The sequence below is a fragment of the Sphaeramia orbicularis genome, chromosome 11, assembly GCF_902148855.1.
Source record: "Sphaeramia orbicularis chromosome 11, fSphaOr1.1, whole genome shotgun sequence".
Classification (NCBI taxonomy): Eukaryota; Metazoa; Chordata; class Actinopteri; order Kurtiformes; family Apogonidae; genus Sphaeramia; species Sphaeramia orbicularis.
In genome coordinates, this window is record NC_043967.1 from 53,634,872 (window position 1) to 53,657,658 (window position 22,787).

Sequence of the window (22,787 nt, forward strand, 5' to 3'; positions counted from 1 at the left end):
CAGTAAAAATGCATTTGATGCACATTAAAGGAGTCGCATGTAGGATTGTGTCTAAAACTGGAACTGCAATCACATTCAAAATACTGTAGAGTGTGGTATCCCCTCCGCCTCCCCCCAGACTTGGGGAGGCCAGATCCAGCATGAGCGTCTACTACAAGGAGCTACCATGGCAAGAGACGAGTCCTACACCAGTATTTATACTGGACCCAGTCCCACCACCCAGACCAGGAGAAGACACCACAGCCATTTGTGAGGTCCCACACTGCTGTTGGACAGAAGGCCTGGCTCTCAGTCTGCGCTCTAATTCATCCAAAGGTGTTCTATGGGGTTGAGGTCAGGACTGTGTGCAGGCCAGTCCAGTTCATCCACACCAGACTCTGTCCTCCATGTCCAAATGGACCTTGCTTTGTGCACTGGTGCACAGTCATGTTGGAAGAGGAAGGGGCCGGCTCCAAACTGTTCCCACAAAGTTGGGAGCGTGGAATTGTCCCAAATGTCTTGTTCTGCTGAAGCATTCCCAGTTCCTTTCACTGGAACTAAGGGGCCCAGCCCAGCTCCTGAAAAACAACCCCACACCATAACCCCCCCTCCACCAAACTTTACACTCGGCACAATGCGGTCCCACAAGTATCGTTCTCCTGGAGACCGCCAAACCCAGACCCGTCCATCAGATCGCCAGATGGAGAAGTGCGATTGGTCAGTCCAGAGAAGGCTCCTCCCCTGCTCTACAGTCCAGTGGCGGCGTGCTTTACACCACTGCATCCACCGCTTTGCATTGCACTTGGTGATGTATGGCTTGGATGCGTCCGCTCGGCCACGGAAACCCATTCCATGAAGCTGTGTGTGCACTGTTCTGGAGCTAATCTGAAGGACACATGAAGTTTGGAGGTCTGTACCATTGACTCTGCAGACAGTCGTCCACCTCTTCACACTCTGCGCCTCAGCATCCGCTGACCCCGCTCCGTCAGTTTCCGTGGCCTACCACTGCGTGGCTGAGTTGCCGTCGTTCCCAAACACTTCCACTTTCTTCTAATCCAGCTGACAGCTGACTGTGGAATATTTAGGAGCCAGGAAAGTTCACCACTGGGTTTGTTGCACAGGTGGCATCCTATCACAGTTCCACGCTGGAATTCACTGAGCTCCTGAGAGAGACCCATTCTGTCCCAAATGTTTGTAAAAGCAGTCTGCATGCCTAGGGCTGGATTTAATACACCTGTGGACATGGAAGGGACTGGAACAGCTGAGTCTGAGGATTGGGATGGAGGAGGGAATACTTTTGGAAATATAGTGTAGGTGATGGGCGGTGCATCAGACCAAAACACAAAATGACAACATAACCGTTATTTAGGGGTTGATACTTAGCTTTTCAAATGCAAATATTCTGTCTGGACTACTACTATCAGTGAGATCAGTATTTGAAATGAACAGGATTCCTTCATGTCTGGTGACATTCAGGGCCATTTTAGGATTACTGGGAACTGAATTCTTTCATACAGCTCCTTTAATGCAGAGGTTTTTCTTCCTCACGGGAGGCAAAGAGACTCAAATGACCAAAACACCTACATTCAAACCAATGACAAGTGCACCAACAGCATTAGACACAGGTAGGTTCACACAGGTCTAATTCTGGGTTCAACTGAAACTCATGTGGTTGAAGCTTTACCATGAGAAACAGAACCCAGAGCAGGTTCAGCATCTACGTGGTTCCAGTGGTTTGAAGATTTCCTGCTTTTGTTGTTCTGCAGACACTGTCAAGACCAAACCAACACCAGTGGAAAACACCGGTACGACCACAACAAAACACACAAAGGATGAAGAAAGTAAGTGAAATGTGACAAACTCCATCTGCAGTTTACACACAGAGGTGCAGCTTACCATTAGGCAAGGCAGGCAGGTGCTTGGGGCCCCCAAGTCAGCAGGGGCCCCAGAGGACCAACAGATTTGACATAAACAGTCTAAACAATAAGTTCACTACACAGCGGCAGTGAGAAGTTGCCGTAACAACTGGCTGTCTCAAACTGTCTGAAGGGGCCCCCCGAGTCCAAATCACCCCTCCCCCACATGTCTGTGTCTGTCAGAGTGAGTGAGATATATATATATATATATATATATATATATATATATATATATATATATATATATATATATATATTTATGGGCTGCAGCTATGGAATATTTTAGTATTTGAGTATTCTAAAGAAAATTCCTTCGATTAAGCAAGTAATCGGATACAACTTATTTTTGCTCGGTTAAAGAGCAATTATAAATACACAAGAGGAAATAAGGTATTTCACTTAATGATGAAGGACCAATTGGTTTCCTTTTTTTTGTGTATAATTAACAGTTTTATTTGTTACATTCATATTATGCATACACAACAAAATGTATTTTCTTGAATAGAAAGATTTTCAGAGAGGCAATTGCAAATACAAATAAAAATAAAATTTAATTACTTTCAACTTAGTATTTCTTGTAAGTATCAAACATATAAGGCATTAATAAATTTTAAAAAAGGCATAAACATTGCCTTTTTGTTGTGCAACTTAACTTTGGCAGCTGTAAGTTCCAGAATTTTCCATTTAGACATAACAGGAATGAGTTGGGGCATAAAAGAGGCAAGAACTTTTGAACAGGAACTTGGAACGAGTCCATGCATGAACAGTTTAACACATTTCTGCGAAATTCAGAAGAATCAAGGCAATGGCCCCCCCACCTTATCTGTCTGTCTCATAACCTATAACCCCCCCACACATGTGCGCGTGTGTCCAGTTAATGGATGATTCGCTTCATTTTAGCAAAAAGTAGTTGGATTTTGCCAAATTCAGCCGTGACAAAGTAAGAGAAAGCTTTGAGCAAGCCATGCACATTTTTGGCTGTGCTTTTGAGAAATTAACCGTGGCTGCAAATCACAGGTGCACGGCTCGCTGCCTAAATCTGTGCTTGTCACAATCGTAGTAAACTCTCCACACATTCGACAGTTCCATAATGAACACAAACCTAGCCCTCTGCAGAGCTAACGCTACGTTAGTAAGGTACATTAACGTTAACCTTCTGATTTGCGCTATGTCAATTTTATTTTCTCTAGGGTCCTCCACTCCATTCTGGGTGTTTTATGAGAAAATGCTACATCGTAGATGTGATGTTGTTTTATGGAAGGGCCGTGTTACAACGGATACATGGCACGGTGTTTACCTGCTGTTCGGTCTGAAATGCTTCCACACTAACGACATTTTCTGTCTTTTTTATTGTGTGTTTTTTTGTCTTTCGTCATCATTGCTGTATTCACTCTCCTGTCTATGCTCGTCTCTTCTATCTTCCTATTGCTTCATCCGAACACTTCCGTGTCCTCCGTCATCTTCCTTTGCCTGAGTAATGTAAGCGCGTTGTGACACATTAAATAGTTTGTGCGAAATGCTGTGCTTGAGCTTTACAATTAAATAAGTGATTCCTCGAGGCAGAGAATATTCCTCGATCGTTTTTTGTAATCGAGGTACTCGAATTACTCGAGGAATCATTCCACCCCTAATAAATAAATAAATATATATGTGTGTATATATATATATATATATACACACATACATTTAAGGCCTGTAACAGTACACAAAATTTTCGGTTCAGTACATTTTCGGTTTTGAAAGCCACGGTTCAGTTTTTTCGGTTCAGTACAGGAAGACAGAAAACCCCTCAAAATTTCTTTAATGCATTTATGCATTAAAGACAATCAGTGTTTTTATTCCTCTTTAGGCCTGAAAATTTTTTTTTTATTGTTTTATGAACCTGTTTTTAATGAAGTTCCATAAATGTCCACTCAGCTGGACACCATGAGTTTAACTATTGGTTCAACAAATAAATATTAGAACATGTTGAAAACTGTGTGAAAACTATGAAATAAAACATTTGTAATGCTGATAATCTGATGTTTTCTCACATTTTAACATATTCTATCTTCTGCTGCTGCTGTCTCAGCCAGGACACTCTTGAAAAAGAGATTTTTAGGCTCAATGAGCTTTTTTCCTGGTTACATAAAGGCTAAATAAAAATTAAATACGTTATAGTACTAGTTTTTACTCACTTTATGGCGATAATATGCAAAAATAAACATTTTGTTTAAAAAAAACCCTGTTAATTCCACTCTAATACCAATTCTTCATTGATTTCCACTCAAACCTGTTGGTTCAGATCAGGTTTATCCACAACAGTACAGTTACAGTAATGGGATGAATCACAGTGTAAATACAGACACTGATGAATGGAATCACATTTAACTGACATAGGATTAAATGTAATTAATTAATGTGGTTAATTGATTAATTCATGTGATAAAGATTACTTTTAACTAATGATATTAATCCTTAGATGTGACTTGATGCTGCATATTTTTTTTTAACCATGCTGCTTCAGCTGATAGTTGACGTTATAGCTCTGTTAGCTTAGCTCTGTTAGCTTAGCTCTGTTAGCTTAGCTCTGTTAGCTTAGCTCTGTTTTTAGACTGAAAACATTCACAGTAAAACCATTAATCACTTCTGTTTTCTGTTCGGTTTGTGTTGTCAGTAACTGAACATAAGATCTGTTTGAAATTGAACAAACAAGTTCAGAACTGTCACAGTTTAGTCTGAACTGTGGATCAACAAACAGCAACTGAGCAACGATAAGAACATCCCATAATAACTTTATATCCTCATAAGCCTCAGAATCAAACTCACCCATGTAGAAGAAACGCTGACACTGAACCTTCAAACAACAGCTTCTGTTTTTATCCCTTCTTTTCTTTGACTCTGACAGTTGTTTCTATCCAGTTCTCATCTTCGTTCTGTCACATGCAGACTCATGGCTGTGAATAAAATCAGTTCATATCAGTTAATACAACACACCGACATCTTTTTTTTTTGTTTGTTTTAATTCTTTATTTGGAAAAGCACAAGTTACAAAACTTCTATTATGAGCACAGTTCAATTTCTACACTTCAAATGAAAAAATGCTTATCCAAGATTTTTTGTCGTATAAAGAACGTGTAAAATAAATAAAGAAAGAAAAGTGGGCTGAAAGAGTGGGCTTACTCCAATACTTCATCTAAAAGACAAGACTCTATAAGGTGTGTATGTTTCCATCACTCTAAACTGAAATGTTTCACATGTAAAAGTATTCACATCACCAATGCATTCATTTCACATCCATTACAAATTTAACATAGTTTGTCCATTTTGACCAAATTGTGAAAAAAGATTCCTTTTGACCCTTAAAACAAAACGTCAACTTCTCCAGAATGTAAATGTCCTGCACGATGTCGATCCATTCTTCTGTTGTGGGAGCTTCAGGCTTTAACCATTTTCTACTGATAGTCTTTTTACTCGCTGCCAAAAGCATTAATAGTTTTTTTATCTTTCAGAGTCCAGGTCTCACATGAAATATCTCCTAAATATAAGGCTTCACATTTACAAGGAATTTTTTCAGTAAAAATGTTATTTAAATCTTCATACAACTGATCCCAAAATGGTTTGAGCACTGGACAACTCCAAAAAATATGATAGTGTTTGTTGTTCATTGTCCCACAGAGTCTCCAACAGGTGTCTCCACTGCCCCCATGTTTTTTCTGGGCTGGAGTTACAAAAAATCTAACAATACTTTTCCAACACAATTCCCTCCAATTGTTGGAGCTTGAGGTCATCCATTGTTGTTTGAGGATCTCTTCCCATCTTTCAGCTGATAGAACTAGCTTTCCTTCTTTCTCCCACTTATTTCTAATGTGGTCTGTATCACCCTTTTTAGACAGCAGAATACCATTATATCACCTGGAAACAACTTCGGTGCATGAATCAGATTTCAACAAGGATAAAAACATATTAAAGAAATTAAGACCAGCTGATTCCCAGGTATCTCGTAGATTCTGGTGAAAATAAGATCTAACCTGCAGATACCTGTAGAAGTCATCCTTTTCCAACCCATGAGACCTCTGAAGTTCTTCAAAACTCTGGAACACCCCTGTGTGCATGAATGAGTCATCTGTGGTCAGTCCTTTCCTGATCCACCTTTTAAATCTCCCATCACTCTTGTTTGGTTTAAATGCTGAGTCAAAGTAAGTATTTTGATCTGGTTATCTATTTGACAGATTTTAATTTTCTTTTTCCAGGAATCCAGCATTGTGTGTAACATTGAATCACCTGGTACCTTTAAGTCATTTTGTAATTCTTTATCCATAAACACAGATATTATAGGTATTCCTTCCACTAGTGTACCTTCTATGTTCTTCCAACCTGCTTTGTATAACGGAGCACATAAACAAATTAAAGGTCTTAGCTGTGCTGCTAGATAATATTCCTTTAGACTGGGAAGACCTAGAACACCTTTTTCCTTTTTCAACTGCAGGACTTTGTAGCTTACTCTGGCCTTTTTCCCTTGCCAAATATATTGCAATATTAATCTGTCCCACTCTACAAACTGCCTATCTGGTATTAGGATTGGTAGAAACTGAAATAAATACAACAAGCGTGGAAGAAAGTTCATTCTGACTGACTCTATTCTGGAATATAAATGTAAATAGGGGATCACATTCCACCTTTGTATATCTGCCTTTAGCTTTGTTGTTAGGGGGCCATAGTTTGCTTCAAAAGTCCTGGAAAACTCTTTGGTTAGTATGACACCTAAGTATTTTACATATTCTGCTTCCCAGTTCCATCTGTACAAATTCCTGATTTCGTTCGGTGGGCTGTATGTTAATGTTTAGACCTGGGTTTTGTTAATATTAATCTTGTAACCTGACATTGAACCATATTCCTCGATCATTTTCATAAATTTCGTTAAGGTTTGTGTTGGGTTAGGTAAGGTTAGCAACAAATCATCCGCAAATAAGGACAGTTTTTGTTCACCAGATGCCATCTGAACTCCTGTAATGTCAGGACTCTGTCTCATCCATCGACTTAACGGCTCTATAAAAAGGGCGAAGAGGAGTGGCGAGACACAACACCCCTGTCTTGTACCTCTTTCCAAAATAAATGAATCAGATAAGTCTCCGATGATCTTTATCCTTGCTGAAGGTTTCTTGTACAGTGCTGCAATTACATCAATTAGTGTCTGATGAAATCCAAATTTAGACATCACTTTAAATAAAACAGACCACCTGACCGAGTCAAACGCCTTCTCTACATCTAAACTCAATACAAGGGTCTCTATTTTCTGTTGCACTACATGATTCAGAATATGCAGTGTTTTTCTAATGTTGTCCTGAGTCTGTCTCTGTTTAATGAATCCTGTTTGGTCCATATGTATTATCTCTGGAAGAATTTTTTCAAGTCTCTGTGAAATTATGGCTGTCAATAGTTTATAATCAATATTTAGAACACTCACTGGATGATAATTTCCACAATTCAACTTATCCTTCCCTTCTTTAGGAATTACTGAAATGATCCTCCCTCCATGAGGGGGGGATTGATTTCTTTTCCAATACGTCATTAAACGCTCTTAATAATGTATGTCCACTTGCAATTCTTTATACCACTCAGAGGGAAAGCCGTCCGTTCCCAGGGATTTACCTCCTTTTAGCTTTCTTATAGCAAATCTTAATTCTTCTTCTGTTATCGCTGATATTAACTGTTTGTTTTGCTCATTAGAAACTGTAGGGAGAGAAAGGCGAGAAAGGAAGGTGTCTATCTGATGCACATTTCTCAATTTGGGTTGAGAGTATAGGGTTTGATAAAAATTTTGAAAACATTTATGGATAATTCCCATTTCTGATTCACTAACTGTTTTTACTGTTCTGTATTTTGTGAATAGATCTACAGGGGTTGGACAAAATAATGGAAACACCTTAAAAAATCAACAAAATATATTTAATATGGTGTAGGTCCGCCTTTTGCGGCAATTACAGCCTCAACTCTCCGAGGTATTGATTCATACAACTTATGAATTGTTTCCAAAAGAATTTTCAGCCATTCTTCAGTTAGAATACCCTCCAACTCTTTAGAGACGATGGCGGTGGAAATCGACGTCTTACTTGAATCTCTAAAACTGACCATAAATGCTCAATAATGTTGAGGTCTGGGGACTGTGCCGGCCATACGAGATGCTCAACTTCATTAGAATGTTCCTCATGCCATTCTTTAACAATTCTAGCTGTATGGATTGGGGCATTATCATCTTGAGGTGAAGGTGTTTCCATTATTTTGTCCAACCCCTGTATCTGCTTGTTGCTTTCGTAGTTTGATTGCTGGGAGTTTCAGAGATTTCCCGCCTGCTTCGTAGTATTTCTGTTTCGTACAGAGAAGTTTCTTTTGTATATCCTGCATGTTTAATTCATCTAATTCTCTTGTTAGGATCTTAATTTTAGTTTTAGTTGCCTCTTGGAGGGTTTTAGAATGTTCTTTTTGACGTTCACACCGATATATTTAAAATAACATCATAAATCTTTATTCCAAACAATCACACTGATAGTTTTCATTTACAAGTATTTTAAAGTAAAAATACAACATATATCTCCTGTAATGAAGTAAAATAGTGACAACTGTCCCAATGGAATCATAATATCTACTTAAATGAAATGAATTATTGTTGTGGTATTTGAGTAATGACAGTGAACTCTGACAAAGGTTTAACAGTAAACTTCTGTTTCTTTTTCCAGAGATGGTTCCTATGGCTGTAATGGAGATGAGCTCAGTGTCTTTACCTTGTTCTAACATCATGGACAACAGAATGACCTGGGATAAACAGGTTGATGGGCGGTTCGATTTTCTATTTTCAGTCATTGGTGACGAAGAACGAAGAGGAAATGACCCAGAGGAACGATTTAGTTCAGTGGGATATAATTCACTGCACATTAACAGAGTTTATTTATCAGACAGTGGAAAATACATCTGTAACAGCCATTGGTCAGTGGAGCTGACGGTGATCCCAACAGGTCAGACTGATTCATTCATTTCATTTATTCATTCATTCAATACAATGATCATTACATTTAGATTTACACTCACATTTGTGTTGATTTCAATGATTTTAACTTTATTCATTACATTATTGTACATATAACTATCATTTTAACGTGTAAATGTACTCATTTAGGTCATATTTTTAGGATATTTTAAGATTTTTGGCCTTAATGTAACATTTTATTTTGAATGAAAATATAGTGTCGTTCTACTGCACATTTTTATGCCATGTCCACATTACTACAGGTGTTACTGTAATCAGGTATTTTTAACAATCTGAACACACAGATACACACAAACCACATACAGTTTGGATAGAGTTCATAAAAATGTCGGTTCTTTTGCAACTACAACACTGTTTATGTGTGGATGACAGAAACAAATGCACACAGGAAAAATTATGGAGCATCTTCTCCACAGTCAAAAGTATTTTCCTCAAAAAGAGCACATTTTTTCTGTATTGACCCTTTGCACCACCCTCACAGTTGTCACATGACGAGGGGTGCAGTGCCATGGTGGACGGCAAAAGCAACACAACAAACAAACGAATGAGCGACGGATTATGGCTACCAGCTCTGACGGCACAAAGAACGCTATTTGGAGAAGCCAGTGATAGCAGGGCTAGCTACCAACCCATACCTTCTCCCTCCTGATGTGTTTACAGATCTAGCAAAATCCTCCAGTCTACTGGAGTTTAATGCACACGATCTGTTCCATTCTGTTCTAAATGGAGTGTCCTCATACACAGGTGCAGATCTAAAGCAGACTAAAGTCTGGATGACACCAGTTCTTAGTCTCAGGTTAGATTACCCAGTCACTGTACTGCGCTCATGGCAGAGAAATGGATCTCATAATGGTAAAGGACAGATACATCTAACGTTAGCTAGCTAGCTGTGTATGTTTTTAACATGTTTCCCAGCATGCCATCCAAACTCAAACAGACTGGAACCAAAAGCAGCTCTAATGAACTAACACTGTGTAATAATGTTAGTGTGTGTCATCAGCATCCTACAGTATTAGCTCTGCTGTTGTAGTGTCTGCCTTTCTACTATCTACACACAGTCATATGTACAGTTCCACCACTAGAACATATGGAACAGCATAGTAACAATAACAGTAGAACATAGAACATAGTGCAGCTGGTACAAAGGCTGACACTACAACAACAGAGCTAATAGTGTAGGCTACTCAGGACAGCCACTGGAACAGATTGGATCATAGTAGTTAACCCCGTCTAGTCATCTAGCTACCATTTGGTGGAGCTAATATGCCATGGACACAAACAGAGCCTGTTCTATCTGTAATATCAGGTCCATCATATCCAGGCTCTGTCTGGAACCCAGCTGAAACCATGAGTGTCTGTGAAGAAGGATGGAACTGTTGTGTGCGAACACTGTACGTGTAAAGTCTGGTAAAGTCTGTAGAGTCTGGTTTTGACCAACTCTATATGTAAAGAGTCATGAGAAAACTTTTCTTATGATTTGGCGCTATATAAATAAACTTTGATTTGATAAAGTAGGGTTCAAAAACGAGAACGTTCAGATCAAATTCAGTATTAGCCGGTTTGCCGTCCAGTGTGCAGTCTGGCACTTCTGCCACCCGTCATGGCACTCGTTTGCAGTGCAAACAGAGCGTGACATAACGGGCAAAGGGTCAATATTGAGTTTGGAGAGCTCTACCCAAAGAGTAACTTTTACTCTTTTTAGGGAGGGACCACATGTTATCCGAGTAGAGTGACATTTTCTTCAATTTCAGAAAATTTTACTCACAAAATACCTGCATTCGACATTCCATTGTCCTTTAGTTGAGACTCACCTGTGCAATAATGACGCTGTCTGATCTGCATCCTGATTGGACAAACCCCACAGGTGGATGAATATCTCAGTCAAACAGCAGAGCTCTGGAACACAGATTTAAGAATGGGTCTGTTGTGGACACACTAAAGGTTTTCCTTCCCTGATTTCAGCTCATGAAAAACCAGAACACAGACAGACCATTTGCTTTATGTTTGTGTTCAGTGAATGATGGTTGTTTCATTTTAGACATGACTCTAAAAATGTCTGCTTTTTACTCACTGTGTGTTTTTTGTGTCCAGGAACCTTCATCCAACATGCTAGAGAAGGGACCAGTGTCACTCTGACATGTCCTCATGTTACTGGTTCATATGATCCAATATGGAGAAGAGAGTCTGATGGATGGAGACCACGTCCTGGTCTGACTCTGAATCTGACTCTGCCAGAACTTAAACCGATTTATTCTGGACTGTTCAGCTGTGATGGAAAACCTGCTGTGTATCTGAATGTGACCACAGGTAAGAAACAATAACACACACAGTGAAACAGTTTGACTGTGTGTGCTTTATATTCATCATCTGCCTCACACAGGTGATGATGAAGCACCGCCCACAACAACAGACACAAAAACGACAAGTACGTCTGCAACAACAACAGCAACAACACAGAAGAAAACTACATCCAAGACAAACAACAGCAAAAAGGGCACGAAACCAGAGAAAAAAGGTAAAGGTGATGAATCACAGACGTCAACAGCTCAGATATGATGAACAAAAAGACATGAATGTGACAGTAAATGTTCAGCGATGAGTTCACATCAAACCTGTCACATTTTCAGGAAGTTCAGCATCGAGGTGGTTTAAGTGGTGACAGACAAACCACTGTAGGCAAGGCAGTAGATGTCACAGAAAAATACATTTATAGCATAATGTCTTTACTCTCAAAGTGTTTTTGTCTGAGTTTCCAGACAGTTGGAGAAACTGAACCCAAATATGAACCCTCCAGTATCAGACGCCCTGACCCTCACTACTGAAAGCACATCATCTGCACAGAGGGGCAGGAACGTCTGAATGTTTTACATACAGTTGGTTTAACTTTTTGTTTTGTATTTTACCAACGTGATCCATAAATAAAAATACCAAATACTCAATAACTGTCACACTTTTAAACCTTTAAATGCAGTGTTTGTAATGTAAGCAAATAATATTTTTTCAGTACCAACTTTTCCCCAATATTCTACATATAAATTGCATTATTTATTTATTTAATTTTTTCATCCTGTCAGTGATTAACACCAACATTGGTTCATATCCATTATTATTTTTGGTTCTAGGTCAAATGTTAAATGTGTCAGTGTGCGTTTTGTACTCACTTTGTAGAAGGGTGTTAGTGTAGGAATTTAACACTGTTTATTATGGGATGGTTTTAGTGGATGGATCAGAATTTAAAAAGTCATGTAAACATTAACAAGTGTTGAATTCTGACCTAATATGAAATGTGAAAAATAATATAACCTTTTATAACATGAAGTGTAAAGTGTGCATAATATGCTCACCTGGATACTGGAAGGTTAACTGCATCCATATTCTGTAATCTGGAGTAATATGTGTGATTTGTGGACAGTAATCTGGAATTAAGGAAAGACAGAAGGAAATTGTGTAAATTATGTTAGCGATAAAGAAAAAAATGTTAATATAAAACACTTCAAATATAATAAATGTGTAAAACACTTCTGTAAGTATTCAGAAGGACAGAGGAATAGTCACTGCGTTAAAATGAAACCTGTTGTTGCAGTTTTATGTGGGAAGTGAATCATACGAGTGGTGAGAAACAACAAACCATGAACATGAACAACACCTTATCAATAAAAAAAAAAAAGTAAACATTAAAAGCATTCCTGATGGTAAAATGCATGTAATGCCTGTTAATACAGATTTTTTTCTTCTTCACAGGAGGCAAAAAGACTAAACCTACGAAAAAACCTGAAGTAAAACCAACGACAACTGCTTCAATAACAGTGACCAAAGGAGGTACGGTGTTAAAAATATTAATATAATATTTAATAATGGAAAACAGTGACGAATGATACCTCAATTATTTTACAGCAAGAAATAAAGAGCTCAATGACTGAATAAAAGTAGCTGCTATTTATAAAACAGGTATGAAATACTAGTCTGAGTCTAAAAGGTTTGATATCTTTAACATTTAGTCACTTTTACAGACAGGAGACTGTGCTTGACCTGTCACTGTGATATTTACTGGAAAAGCAGAAAAAATAATCAGGTTGTCACAAGTTATAAAAGTCCTGTGTTTCTGTTTTTGGCCCATAACACTGGAGTGAATGGGACAGTTGTGTCTGTGTGTTTCTGTACATTATTAGTGGATACAGTCGTGGACATAATTATTAGACCACCCTTGTTTTCTTCAATTTGTTGTTCATTTTAATGCCTGGTACAAGTAAAGGTCTATTTATTTGGACAAATATAATGACAACAACAAAAACAGCTTACAGTAGTTTAATTTCAGAGCTGATATTTATCCATTTTCCATGTTTTCTTGATAAAAACCAAAATCACTTCAGTTCTTCCATCAATATCTGTCATTGCACTGATAAAAACAGTGCTTTTAGACATTCCATGTTTTCTTTTCTGTCTGTTTTAGTCACATGACACACACAGGAGTTAGGACTGGATTGAATAACCATTGTGTTTGATGACTTTTGATGGTCTAATATTTATTTCCACAACTGTACATATTAGTGTTGTTCTGTGCATTTGGTACCTGGTCCTTCAGTGGGACTTACTGGACTTAATCCACCTCTTAATACCACCACTATGACGTCACAATTAGAGAAACCATCAATACTATACAAAAAACCTAAATAACAAGCAGTAGTATTAAAGAGAGAGACAATATATTGAGGGTGAATCTAATTACAGTGTTTCCACAGCGCCACGGCAAAATCCATGCCCCCACACCAAACATTTCATACAAAAAAAATCATCACTGTCACATTAGACTTATTATACATGTGTATAATATAATAACAGTCCAGGACAAACGTCCTGTCCTCAAATGAAAGTTTGCGAAGCTTCGGGAGGAAGAGAAAAGATAAGGGAGTGTAAAGTTTCACTTTCATTTCTGCGGGGGGGGGGGGCTGCACCACCCCGTACCCCTATAGTATTATAAGTAAGACGGAAACCAACGCACGCGAGCGGTTACCGGTCAAAACGCCTAACTGTGCGTGTGCGGCCGAGCTCGCTCATGCACCTCCACACCAACAGATCAATTCCACAGGAAACACTGAATTCTCATTAAAGCTGTAAACCCAGTTAAAACAACCCCAAACCTTTACACTCCAACCACAACTGGACCATGGACACATCTGGAGCAGTTCACAACAATATTTATCTGATAACAGGACAAAAACATACATTTAAACAGAAAAAACATCAGGTCCTACTCACCGGAGATGCTCATTATTTCTATATAAATCCATCCTTCTTTCTTTGAACCCTTCCCTGACTGTCACAGAGGTGATCTGTGGGTTCCAGTTCCATCATTAGTCCTTTTTATGTCCATGGAGGACAGAGTCTCCTCTGTCCACTAGGATTCCTCATTTAAGTTTAGCTAGCATTGGGGTTAGCCGACCTGTCCTCAGGACGTCCGGCTTTTCTGGAAAACTCCGCCTTGAAAATGGATTTTAAAGTTTGTCCCAGACCAAATCCTTTTCCTCTCCTCTGTCAGCCACTGTGGGCGGAAAAAAGTCTACCTCAAATGTATTAATAGTTCAATTAAAGGTGGAATGCAAGCTCTTAAAAAAAAAAAATGGTTCGAGCAAGATACATTTTGAAAATACTAAATTCAAAAGTCCAAACCCCCATCTTCAGACGTCCCTCTGAAGCCACGCCTCCTGAGTATTAGCACGCGCAATGCTTGCTCGTGAGCGCTGCACAGCCACAATTCGCCGGCTGAGGCTCCGGCCCAAGTGCGGTCCACCTCGGGCTCCGACTGCGGCTACAGCCTGGCACCGGCCCCAGCCCCAGCCCCAGCCCGGTAAAGTTTGTGGATTTCTTTAGTTGAAAGTTGAAGCGCTAACGGTTAGCATATATGAGTCCAGAAGCTCCAGAACATTCTGTCCCACAGATAGAAGTAGAACACCTAAACTGTGGTCATTAAACTGTTCCTTCCACCTAATTTGGGTTCATTCTGGCCAGTTTACCAAGTTCCAAAGCTGATAACTGAAGAAGCACAAGGACTAAAGTATTCAATGCCTCCTTATTTAAATGTAATAACCTCTAGTTTCAGAATATTTCCTGTTTTAGGATCTGGATAAAACACAACCTGAACTACATCAGGGTAAATTTAACAGAAAATGTTTTGTGAAGTGGGAGTGGGTTGAGGAAGTTTCTCATTCATTTTAACTGAAAAAAAAAAAGAAAATCCTGGATAATGCTGATGGGTGACAAAGGAAACATCTAGAATATGTCTTCAACTACGACACAAACAGCATCAGTGACTTCTGCTTCAGTAACACTTGACCCACAAGTACGTGTTACACCTACAGAGAAAAACAACATCACACCATAAAAAATAGAAGATGACGCTGAAACCTCAGAAGAATAAATAGGATGGACGAAACTGTGGTTTGAACAATAGGAAGTGAATCACATTCAGCAGTTGGGTGGTTTAGCTGAAGAGACACTGACCACAAACATACAATGCATGAAAACAGTCAGTTTCACCTGGGGACGGTCTGATTAGTTTTATGGCAAAAAAATAAATAAATCCTGATTTCCTGGTACTCTCTGGTCTTTACAGGCAGCGACAAGAATACTCCTCCAAGTCCATCTGTGCCACGACCAACCAACAGTCCAAAAACACCGATTAAATCGACACCAAGAATGGTGACTGCATCGACACAAACCAAAGACGGTAACGAGTCCATGTCATGACTGCATATGAAGAAGAGTGAAGACGGACAATAATTAATACAGATTATTTGTTTTTCACAAACAACACCGAGACAATAACAATGAGTGAACCACCACACACAGTAAAAAAAAACAAAAAACACACATCACATGTTAACCCTCCGGTGTCCTGCCCATGGAGGTTCTTCTCATCACCAAAAGTGTGTAATATACACAGCACCGCAGTCATGTCTTTTATTTTTCTTCTTTTAACTTTTTGAGAATATAAACAAAAATACCAAATACTCAATGACTGTCATATTTTTAACCCTTTAAATGCCGTGTATGTGATGTAAACAAATCATATTTTTGACACAAAAAACACAAACATCTTTTATTCCAATATTCTACATAAAAATTAGATTAGTTATTTTTTTGTAAATTACAGCCTGGCATATGTCAATGATTACAGGGTTTCTGTGGGTCATTAAAAGCCATTGAATAGATATAGCTAAAATTAAGGCTTTAAATTGCATTAAAAAGCATTAAATTTGATGTCCAGAGGCATTAAAAAATGAAATACACTTGATGGAAAAAAAAGATTGTTTCTCATGATTTATACAGATTATATAAATACTTAATCATTTTGATTGGAAGAATAGTGTGATGATTGACAGTGGTGATGTCCCCTGGCAGGACACAAAAAACAAAAAAGACCTACAGTCAGATAACACATAGTACTTACTACAGGGTGTATCAAAAGAAACTACATGTTTTGAAAAATTACCCCCATTTCGGCATTTGATAATTTTTGGAATTTTCTATTATAGACATCAGTAGGTATGGGATTGGTGGATATTTGTCCAAATTTACAGACCCAGGTGTTCATGCATGAGTGAGCAGGGACAAACTGCACAATCCAAGTCACAACTGGTTTCACGCCAAGTAGCGGCGGGATTTAAATCCAATCAAAGGTCATGGGGGGGGGGCATCCATCTTGTTTTCCACAAAATTGCCAGGTTACAGCATTAACACTTTGGCCACCATGTCAGTTTCATTTCTTTACCCATGGCAGCTGCTCCTGCCTTTCAAAGTTAACTCAACTTGTTTAAACTCATCTGAAAATGTCACTGAGGACAGGACACGTTAGGTTTGGGGTTAATGAACAAAAATGAACGATAAACGACTAAAATCTACAACAAAATTAACAAAACAGGGAATAAAGAACATGATAGTCAACAAAATAAACTGAATCATCAACACATTGAAAAAATTAACATAAAAAGAAAACATCTGGACATGATGTCATGGATGATCGGTGTAAATTCCAGAACATGAGTCAGGAAATATGATGATGATGATGATGATGACGCTGATGGTCTAGAACAGAGGTTTCCATGTTTAATCCTACTGATAAAAGTCTACACAGTGGTCTTTGTTTTCCAGATGCTCCTGAACATCTTCCACCACATTTCGGTTTGGTTTATAGAGTCATGTTGGTGTTCGTCCTCATCTTCTTCGTCCTTTGCTTCAGTTTTAGACTCTGGTTTATAAAACGAGGTGAGTCGACAGTGAAATTCAGCTGAAAATGTCAAAACATCATGAACTGTTACATGACTTAGGATTTATTCTCAGCTGCAAAACACAAAAATAGGACCAATGGCCCTGTATCTTACCAGCCAAATGAAAAGCTTTGGGAAATGTATCCAGATGTCATTTATTCTCCCCCAGTTCTGTGTATTTATTCTATTACAGAAATAGTCCATGTTTTGGTCATATTCAATCAGATCTGTAAAAAATTCAAATTTCAACTTGATATCATTGATACTGATTTATTGGATCAATCCACTTCCTATCTGTTATAATGGGAACATTTTTCAAAGTGGCACCAAATCCAGAATCAGATCCAGATCCAAATAATTTCACTAACTTTTGTTGACATCATCATACAGAAGCTGTATACCAAGTTTGAAGTCAATCGGAACTGTAGTTTTGGAGAAGAAGACGATTGAAAGTTTTGTAACGGACGACAGACACCACATGACAACAATAGTTTACGGCCTGTCGGCCGGTGAGCTAAAAAGGCTGATTTAACATTTAATACAAATTCATGTGTTATAACAGTTTACATCCAGAACAATAGGCCCTTTTCCACTGCAGGAACTTTGAGCGTTACCCTGAACTTTGAAAAACCCTGGTGTGTTTCCATCTAATGCCGCGCTTCCACTACGTACATGGAACCGGCTCGACTCGACTCGACTCTGGTACCAGGTCCTATTCCAGACCGTTTCCATTACAGGATACTACTGACTTTACAGTACCTGGTTGTCATAGCGATGTGGTGCATTACTTCTGTGTCGTCTGCTCAGAGTTGCTGATAAACTCATTCATTGCGTGTTGTCTCGTCAAGCTCATGCTGAATTTTTTCATCTGAATCTCCTGGACCATCCATGGTGTAGTTTTACAGACTGTCATCATGTGGATTCACCTACTGACAAATGTACTGTCAACTTCAGCATCTGTTTTTGTAAAAGGGTGCGTTACAGAGACGACTCTGACCAATCAGTGGTCTGCAGTGTTTACATGTCACCTTTTAGTATCTGGTCCCCAGTCTTGGAACCTCGGTGGAGGAGATACTAAAAGACTAGTTCCAGGTACCAGATTGTAGGTCCTATTTTGTAATGGAAACACAAAAAGGCAGAGTTGAGTCGAGTCGAGTCGAGTTGAGCTGGTTCCACGTAGTGGAAACACGGCATAAATTACCTGGGTAAAAATCTTTCCCTCACCCCTAAACTTTCCCTGAAGAAGTTCCTTGTAGGGAGGGGTACTTTTCAGATTACCCTGAATTCTTGAGGGGCGGGGCTGTGTGCTGGAGAACGCTGATTGGTGGACTACACTTACAGCGTTCTGCATTCCGTTCACATGCCATTAAACCACGGCACAGCGACAAACTGTTTTGTTTATTTAATTTCCACAATCTTCATCGTTTGATAATTCGAAAAATGGACCAAACAAGAGGCTACGACAAGTGAACAGACGACGAGGTGCAGACTCTTTTGAGTGTATTTGTGGAGGAGGAAACTCAGAGGGACTTTGAATCGACGACACAAAACAATCGAGTTTATGTTAAATTATCCAACAAGCTGTCGGAGCTAAAAGTAAGACACATGACTAAACAAATACAAGAAAAGCTGAAGACGCTCATGCAGGATTATAAGAAACTAAAGGACCACAACAGTCACAGTGGATCAGACGGCCGAACAAACATATGGTATGACCAGCTGGGCAAAATGACAAAAGTGTCATTAAAACATAGTGATTTGAACTCAGGTCATTTTGACCCATTAATGTTAGAGTGGAAGGTCCAGACACTCAGACATCGAAGGGTTAAAGATGATCTCCTCAGTAACATTCTACTGTCTAAACTGTGTTTCAGGGAATCTACAACTTTGTACAAAGGAAAAATTTATGTAGATTTTAAATGACCTTAAAAAGTGAAAGTATTTTCTTCCACAGTATTTTTTTTTACAACTTTTTATAAATACATTGATGTCATCTTTTATATTATGTTTTGTTTTGTGGATATTCTATTATGTTTTCAGTAAATGTTTTATCAAAGGAAGAGGAAAATGTAATTTTCAGTACGTCAGCTTTTTTTGATGTAATTGTCAACTCACACTACAAGGCTGCAGTATATGACTTATATTTTAAGGCTCCAGAAGGAGAAACTCCAAAGGAGATGATCTCCTGTGTTGGCCAGAATGTTATTCAGTCAAAAGTGCAAGCCCCCCCCCCCCCCCCCCCCCCCCCCGGACTTTTTTGTTTTGTTCTGTTTGTGTCTAGGTCTGTTGGTATGAATGTGTCTGATATGACACTTTCAGTTTGTTGTCTTTTGAGTATGTACAAAGTCTGATGACTGTCTGCTGAATGTCTCTGTTTCCAATAAATAAAAAGTAAAAAAAAAAAACAACAACTAAGGGTGCAGTATCCTCTAAACCTGTCCAACTGTTGTCTTCAGACTTGTTGTTGTTCAGATTTGTTCAGATTTTGTGGGTTTTTTTGTTTTTTTTGAGACAGGATAGTTTGTAAATGTAAACATGTTCATAAAATTTTACTTATTTGACACTAAAACAAAGATTTCAATTGTTATGTCATTATTTATAGGTTATTATAATAGAATTTTATTGTTCTGATCCACTTTAGTTCATATTGGTCTGAATGTGGAACCAGAACTAACATGATTTTAACATCATTGATTGATCATTAATATATTCAGTTGAATTTTTATAATAATTTCACAAATTCATCAAATGGGAGGGATCGGACTCTATGGTGGACCGGTTTTGGTGTGGAGGAGGAGGAGGAGGAGGAGGAGGAGGAGGAGGAGGAGGAGGAGAAAATGTGACTTTATGTTTGTTAGTCTTTAAAATAATAATGTTAAAAACTAACCTCAAATCTCTTTTATTCTTTATTTTTAGGCGTAAAAAGCTCCACAGGAGTCACAACAGAATACGACATGACTGATTTAAGGGGTAAATATGACACATGTTTGATCTGAACGCACATGGACCGGTTTAGAACCACAACAGTTACAGTGACAGTGTGTAAAAGGATGTTCTGGGTCTGGTTTTTCACTTGAACATCTGAAATCTGAATTCAGTGAGTTCACCGTCTACCGTTCAACTTATTGTTCGAATGAAATCTGAAAGTCAAACGTCATTTACACAAACGGTAAAAAAGACGTAATCGATTATCTGACATTTCGTTAATCATTTTTTTCATTTCTGTCCAGTTTGTTGACTATTTTCTTTATGTTTGTTCATTTTGTTGATGATGTTGCTCATTTTTGTCAGTGTTTTGGATTAGTTTCCTAATCTTTGACCTTTGTGTTGAATATTCTGTTCATTTTATTTACTATTTAGTTCATCTTTGTCTATGTTGTCGATCTTCATTTTTGGTAACTTGATTGAATTTTTTTTTTTTTCATTTTTGTCCTTTTCTTCCTTTTTTGTCTATTTAGTTGATTATTTTTTTCATTTTTGTCCAGTTTCTTGACTATTTTATTTATGTTTGTTCATTTTGTTGATTATTTTTTGTCATTTGTCTTTTTTTCCTTCATTTTTGTCCATTTAGTTGCTGATTTTTTTTTTTTTGTCCTTTTTTCCTTCATTTTTTTCGAGGTTGTTGACTATTTTCTTAATGTTTGTTCATTTTGCCGATTATTATGCTCATTTGTGTCAGTGTTTTGGATTAATGTCATCATCTTTGTCCTTTGTGTTGAATATTCTGTTCATTTTATTTACTATTTAGTTCATCTTTGTCTATGTTGTTGATTTTTTCTTCATTTTTGGTAATTTCATTTATTATTTTGTTCATTTCTGTTCTTTTTTGTCCATTTTGTTGATTATTTGGTTCATTTTTGTCCATTTTTTTCCTGTAAAATAAGAAAATAACTATTGTAAGATTGTAAAATACAAGAAAGTATGTAACTAACACATCATTATATCACTTTTGTTCTTAATGTTTAGGTGTAAAAAGATCCAGAGAAGGAACAACAGAGTATGACACTGTTAATATTACAGGTAAATATTAACTATCACCAGTCACAAGTGTTTGCTCCTGGAGGATTCTGTTGGGTTTCTGTAAATTGGCTTAGAGTCTGGTTTTGACCAACTCTATATATAAAGTGTAAAGAGATAACTTTTTTTGTGATCTGGCGCTATATAAATAAAATTTGATTGATTGAGTGATTTAATTGGTTTTCCCCTGTAAGTCGCTTTGGAAAAAAGCGTCTGCCAAATACATAAACATAACTAATACTTATTTTTTTCATATAACTATTATTTCATGCTTTGTTTTGTTTGTATGACTTATTTCTAATCATTTTGTCTCTGTATGTGTGATTTTTCCTTTTTATGTTTAATTATTTGTACCTCTTTTGTAAAATAAACTGTCTTTGTTAAAGGTGACGCTGCTGAAAATGATTCCATGGATGACGACATCACTGATCTTCATATCAGTGAAAACATGACTGACACCATCTGAGTTTTTGTCATCTTTTCCTCTCACGTCATATGAAACTTAATTCGATGTTTCTATAGATTCACTGCGGTCTTTATCAGCTCGTTACTTCAGCTTTGAGTGATATTTAGTGTTTTTTTCTCTGCAGTTAAACTTCACCGCAGCAGCTTTGAAATAAAAATGACTTTATGGATGATGTGGTTTTTATCACAACCTCGTGTTTCTGTAAAAAGTCCAAGTGTACAAATCTGAATTAAAGTAAAACAAAACCATCGAAGACGTTTTTCCTGATCAAACATCACAGAGTCTGAACAGTTCGCTCTAGTTTATACTTTTGTAAATAGAAAAGAATGTTTTTAAACTTTATTGGAGCATGTACAGGAAATATTACTGTCTTCCTTCAGGTTTATTATGTGTGTTGTTAAATTTTCATCTGTGATACGAAATCCATTTGTTTTACACAGTTTATGGTTTTTATTAAATTGGAGAAATATATTTTTGTGTCTTGTATTAATATTCCAGTATCCAGGTGGGAATATTATGCATCTAATCCAGCGTTTCCACTGGTAAGGTTTTGCTGTGGTGCATCCACGCTGCCACACCAAACATTTCATACAAAAATAATCATCACCGTCACATGAGACTCATTTTACATATCATATAATATTAGTCCAGGACAAACGTTCTGCCCCCTCAAATGAAAGTTTGTGAAGCTTCAGGAGGAAGAGAAAAGATAAATGAGAGTAAAGTTTCATTTTCACTTCTGTGGGGGGGGCACGGACTGCACCGCCCCATACCCCCATAGTATTATAAGTAGGACAGAAACCGACACACATGCGCGGTTACCGACCGAAACGTATGCACCCCACCCCCCATTACACCCCCACACCAACAGATCAGTTCCACAGGAAACACTGTAATCTAATCTAATATAGTGTAATCTAATGTGGTCTAATTTTCTGTAATCTAATTTTGTCTAATGTAATCTAATTTAATCCAGTTACTCAGGTGTAAGTAAACACTAAACTTCTACTTCCTGCTTCTCTTCAGAACCTAGAATAAGACACGCCCACTGATGATGTCATGATTCATGAGGAAGAACTAACTGTTTAAAGGTTCTGAACCAGTTTTAGTGCCTAACAGGG

At 37.9% G+C, this 22,787-nt stretch overlaps 2 protein-coding genes across 3 annotated transcripts in view; one reads left to right on the forward strand and one right to left on the reverse strand.

Annotated features, from left to right (window-relative positions):
- The window catches only part of LOC115428218 (uncharacterized), a 37,933-nt gene extending 15,809 nt beyond the window's left edge, over positions 1-22,124 (forward strand). For both annotated transcript variants that reach the window (XM_030147058.1, XM_030147059.1), the window contains exons 5-14: positions 1,746-1,820; positions 8,612-8,887; positions 11,011-11,226; positions 11,300-11,434; positions 12,661-12,738; positions 15,530-15,643; positions 17,068-17,181; positions 20,100-20,153; positions 21,150-21,203; positions 21,587-22,124. In XM_030147058.1, coding sequence (XP_030002918.1) covers positions 1,746-1,820; positions 8,612-8,887; positions 11,011-11,226; positions 11,300-11,434; positions 12,661-12,738; positions 15,530-15,643; positions 17,068-17,181; positions 20,100-20,153; positions 21,150-21,203; positions 21,587-21,666 — 1,196 coding nt within the window. In that variant the 3' untranslated portion in view covers positions 21,667-22,124. The remainder of the gene's footprint in view (positions 1-1,745; positions 1,821-8,611; positions 8,888-11,010; positions 11,227-11,299; positions 11,435-12,660; positions 12,739-15,529; positions 15,644-17,067; positions 17,182-20,099; positions 20,154-21,149; positions 21,204-21,586) is intronic.
- LOC115428216 (uncharacterized) overlaps positions 1-22,787 on the reverse strand; it is a 250,354-nt gene that overhangs the window by 157,881 nt on the left and 69,686 nt on the right. The window lies entirely within an intron of this gene.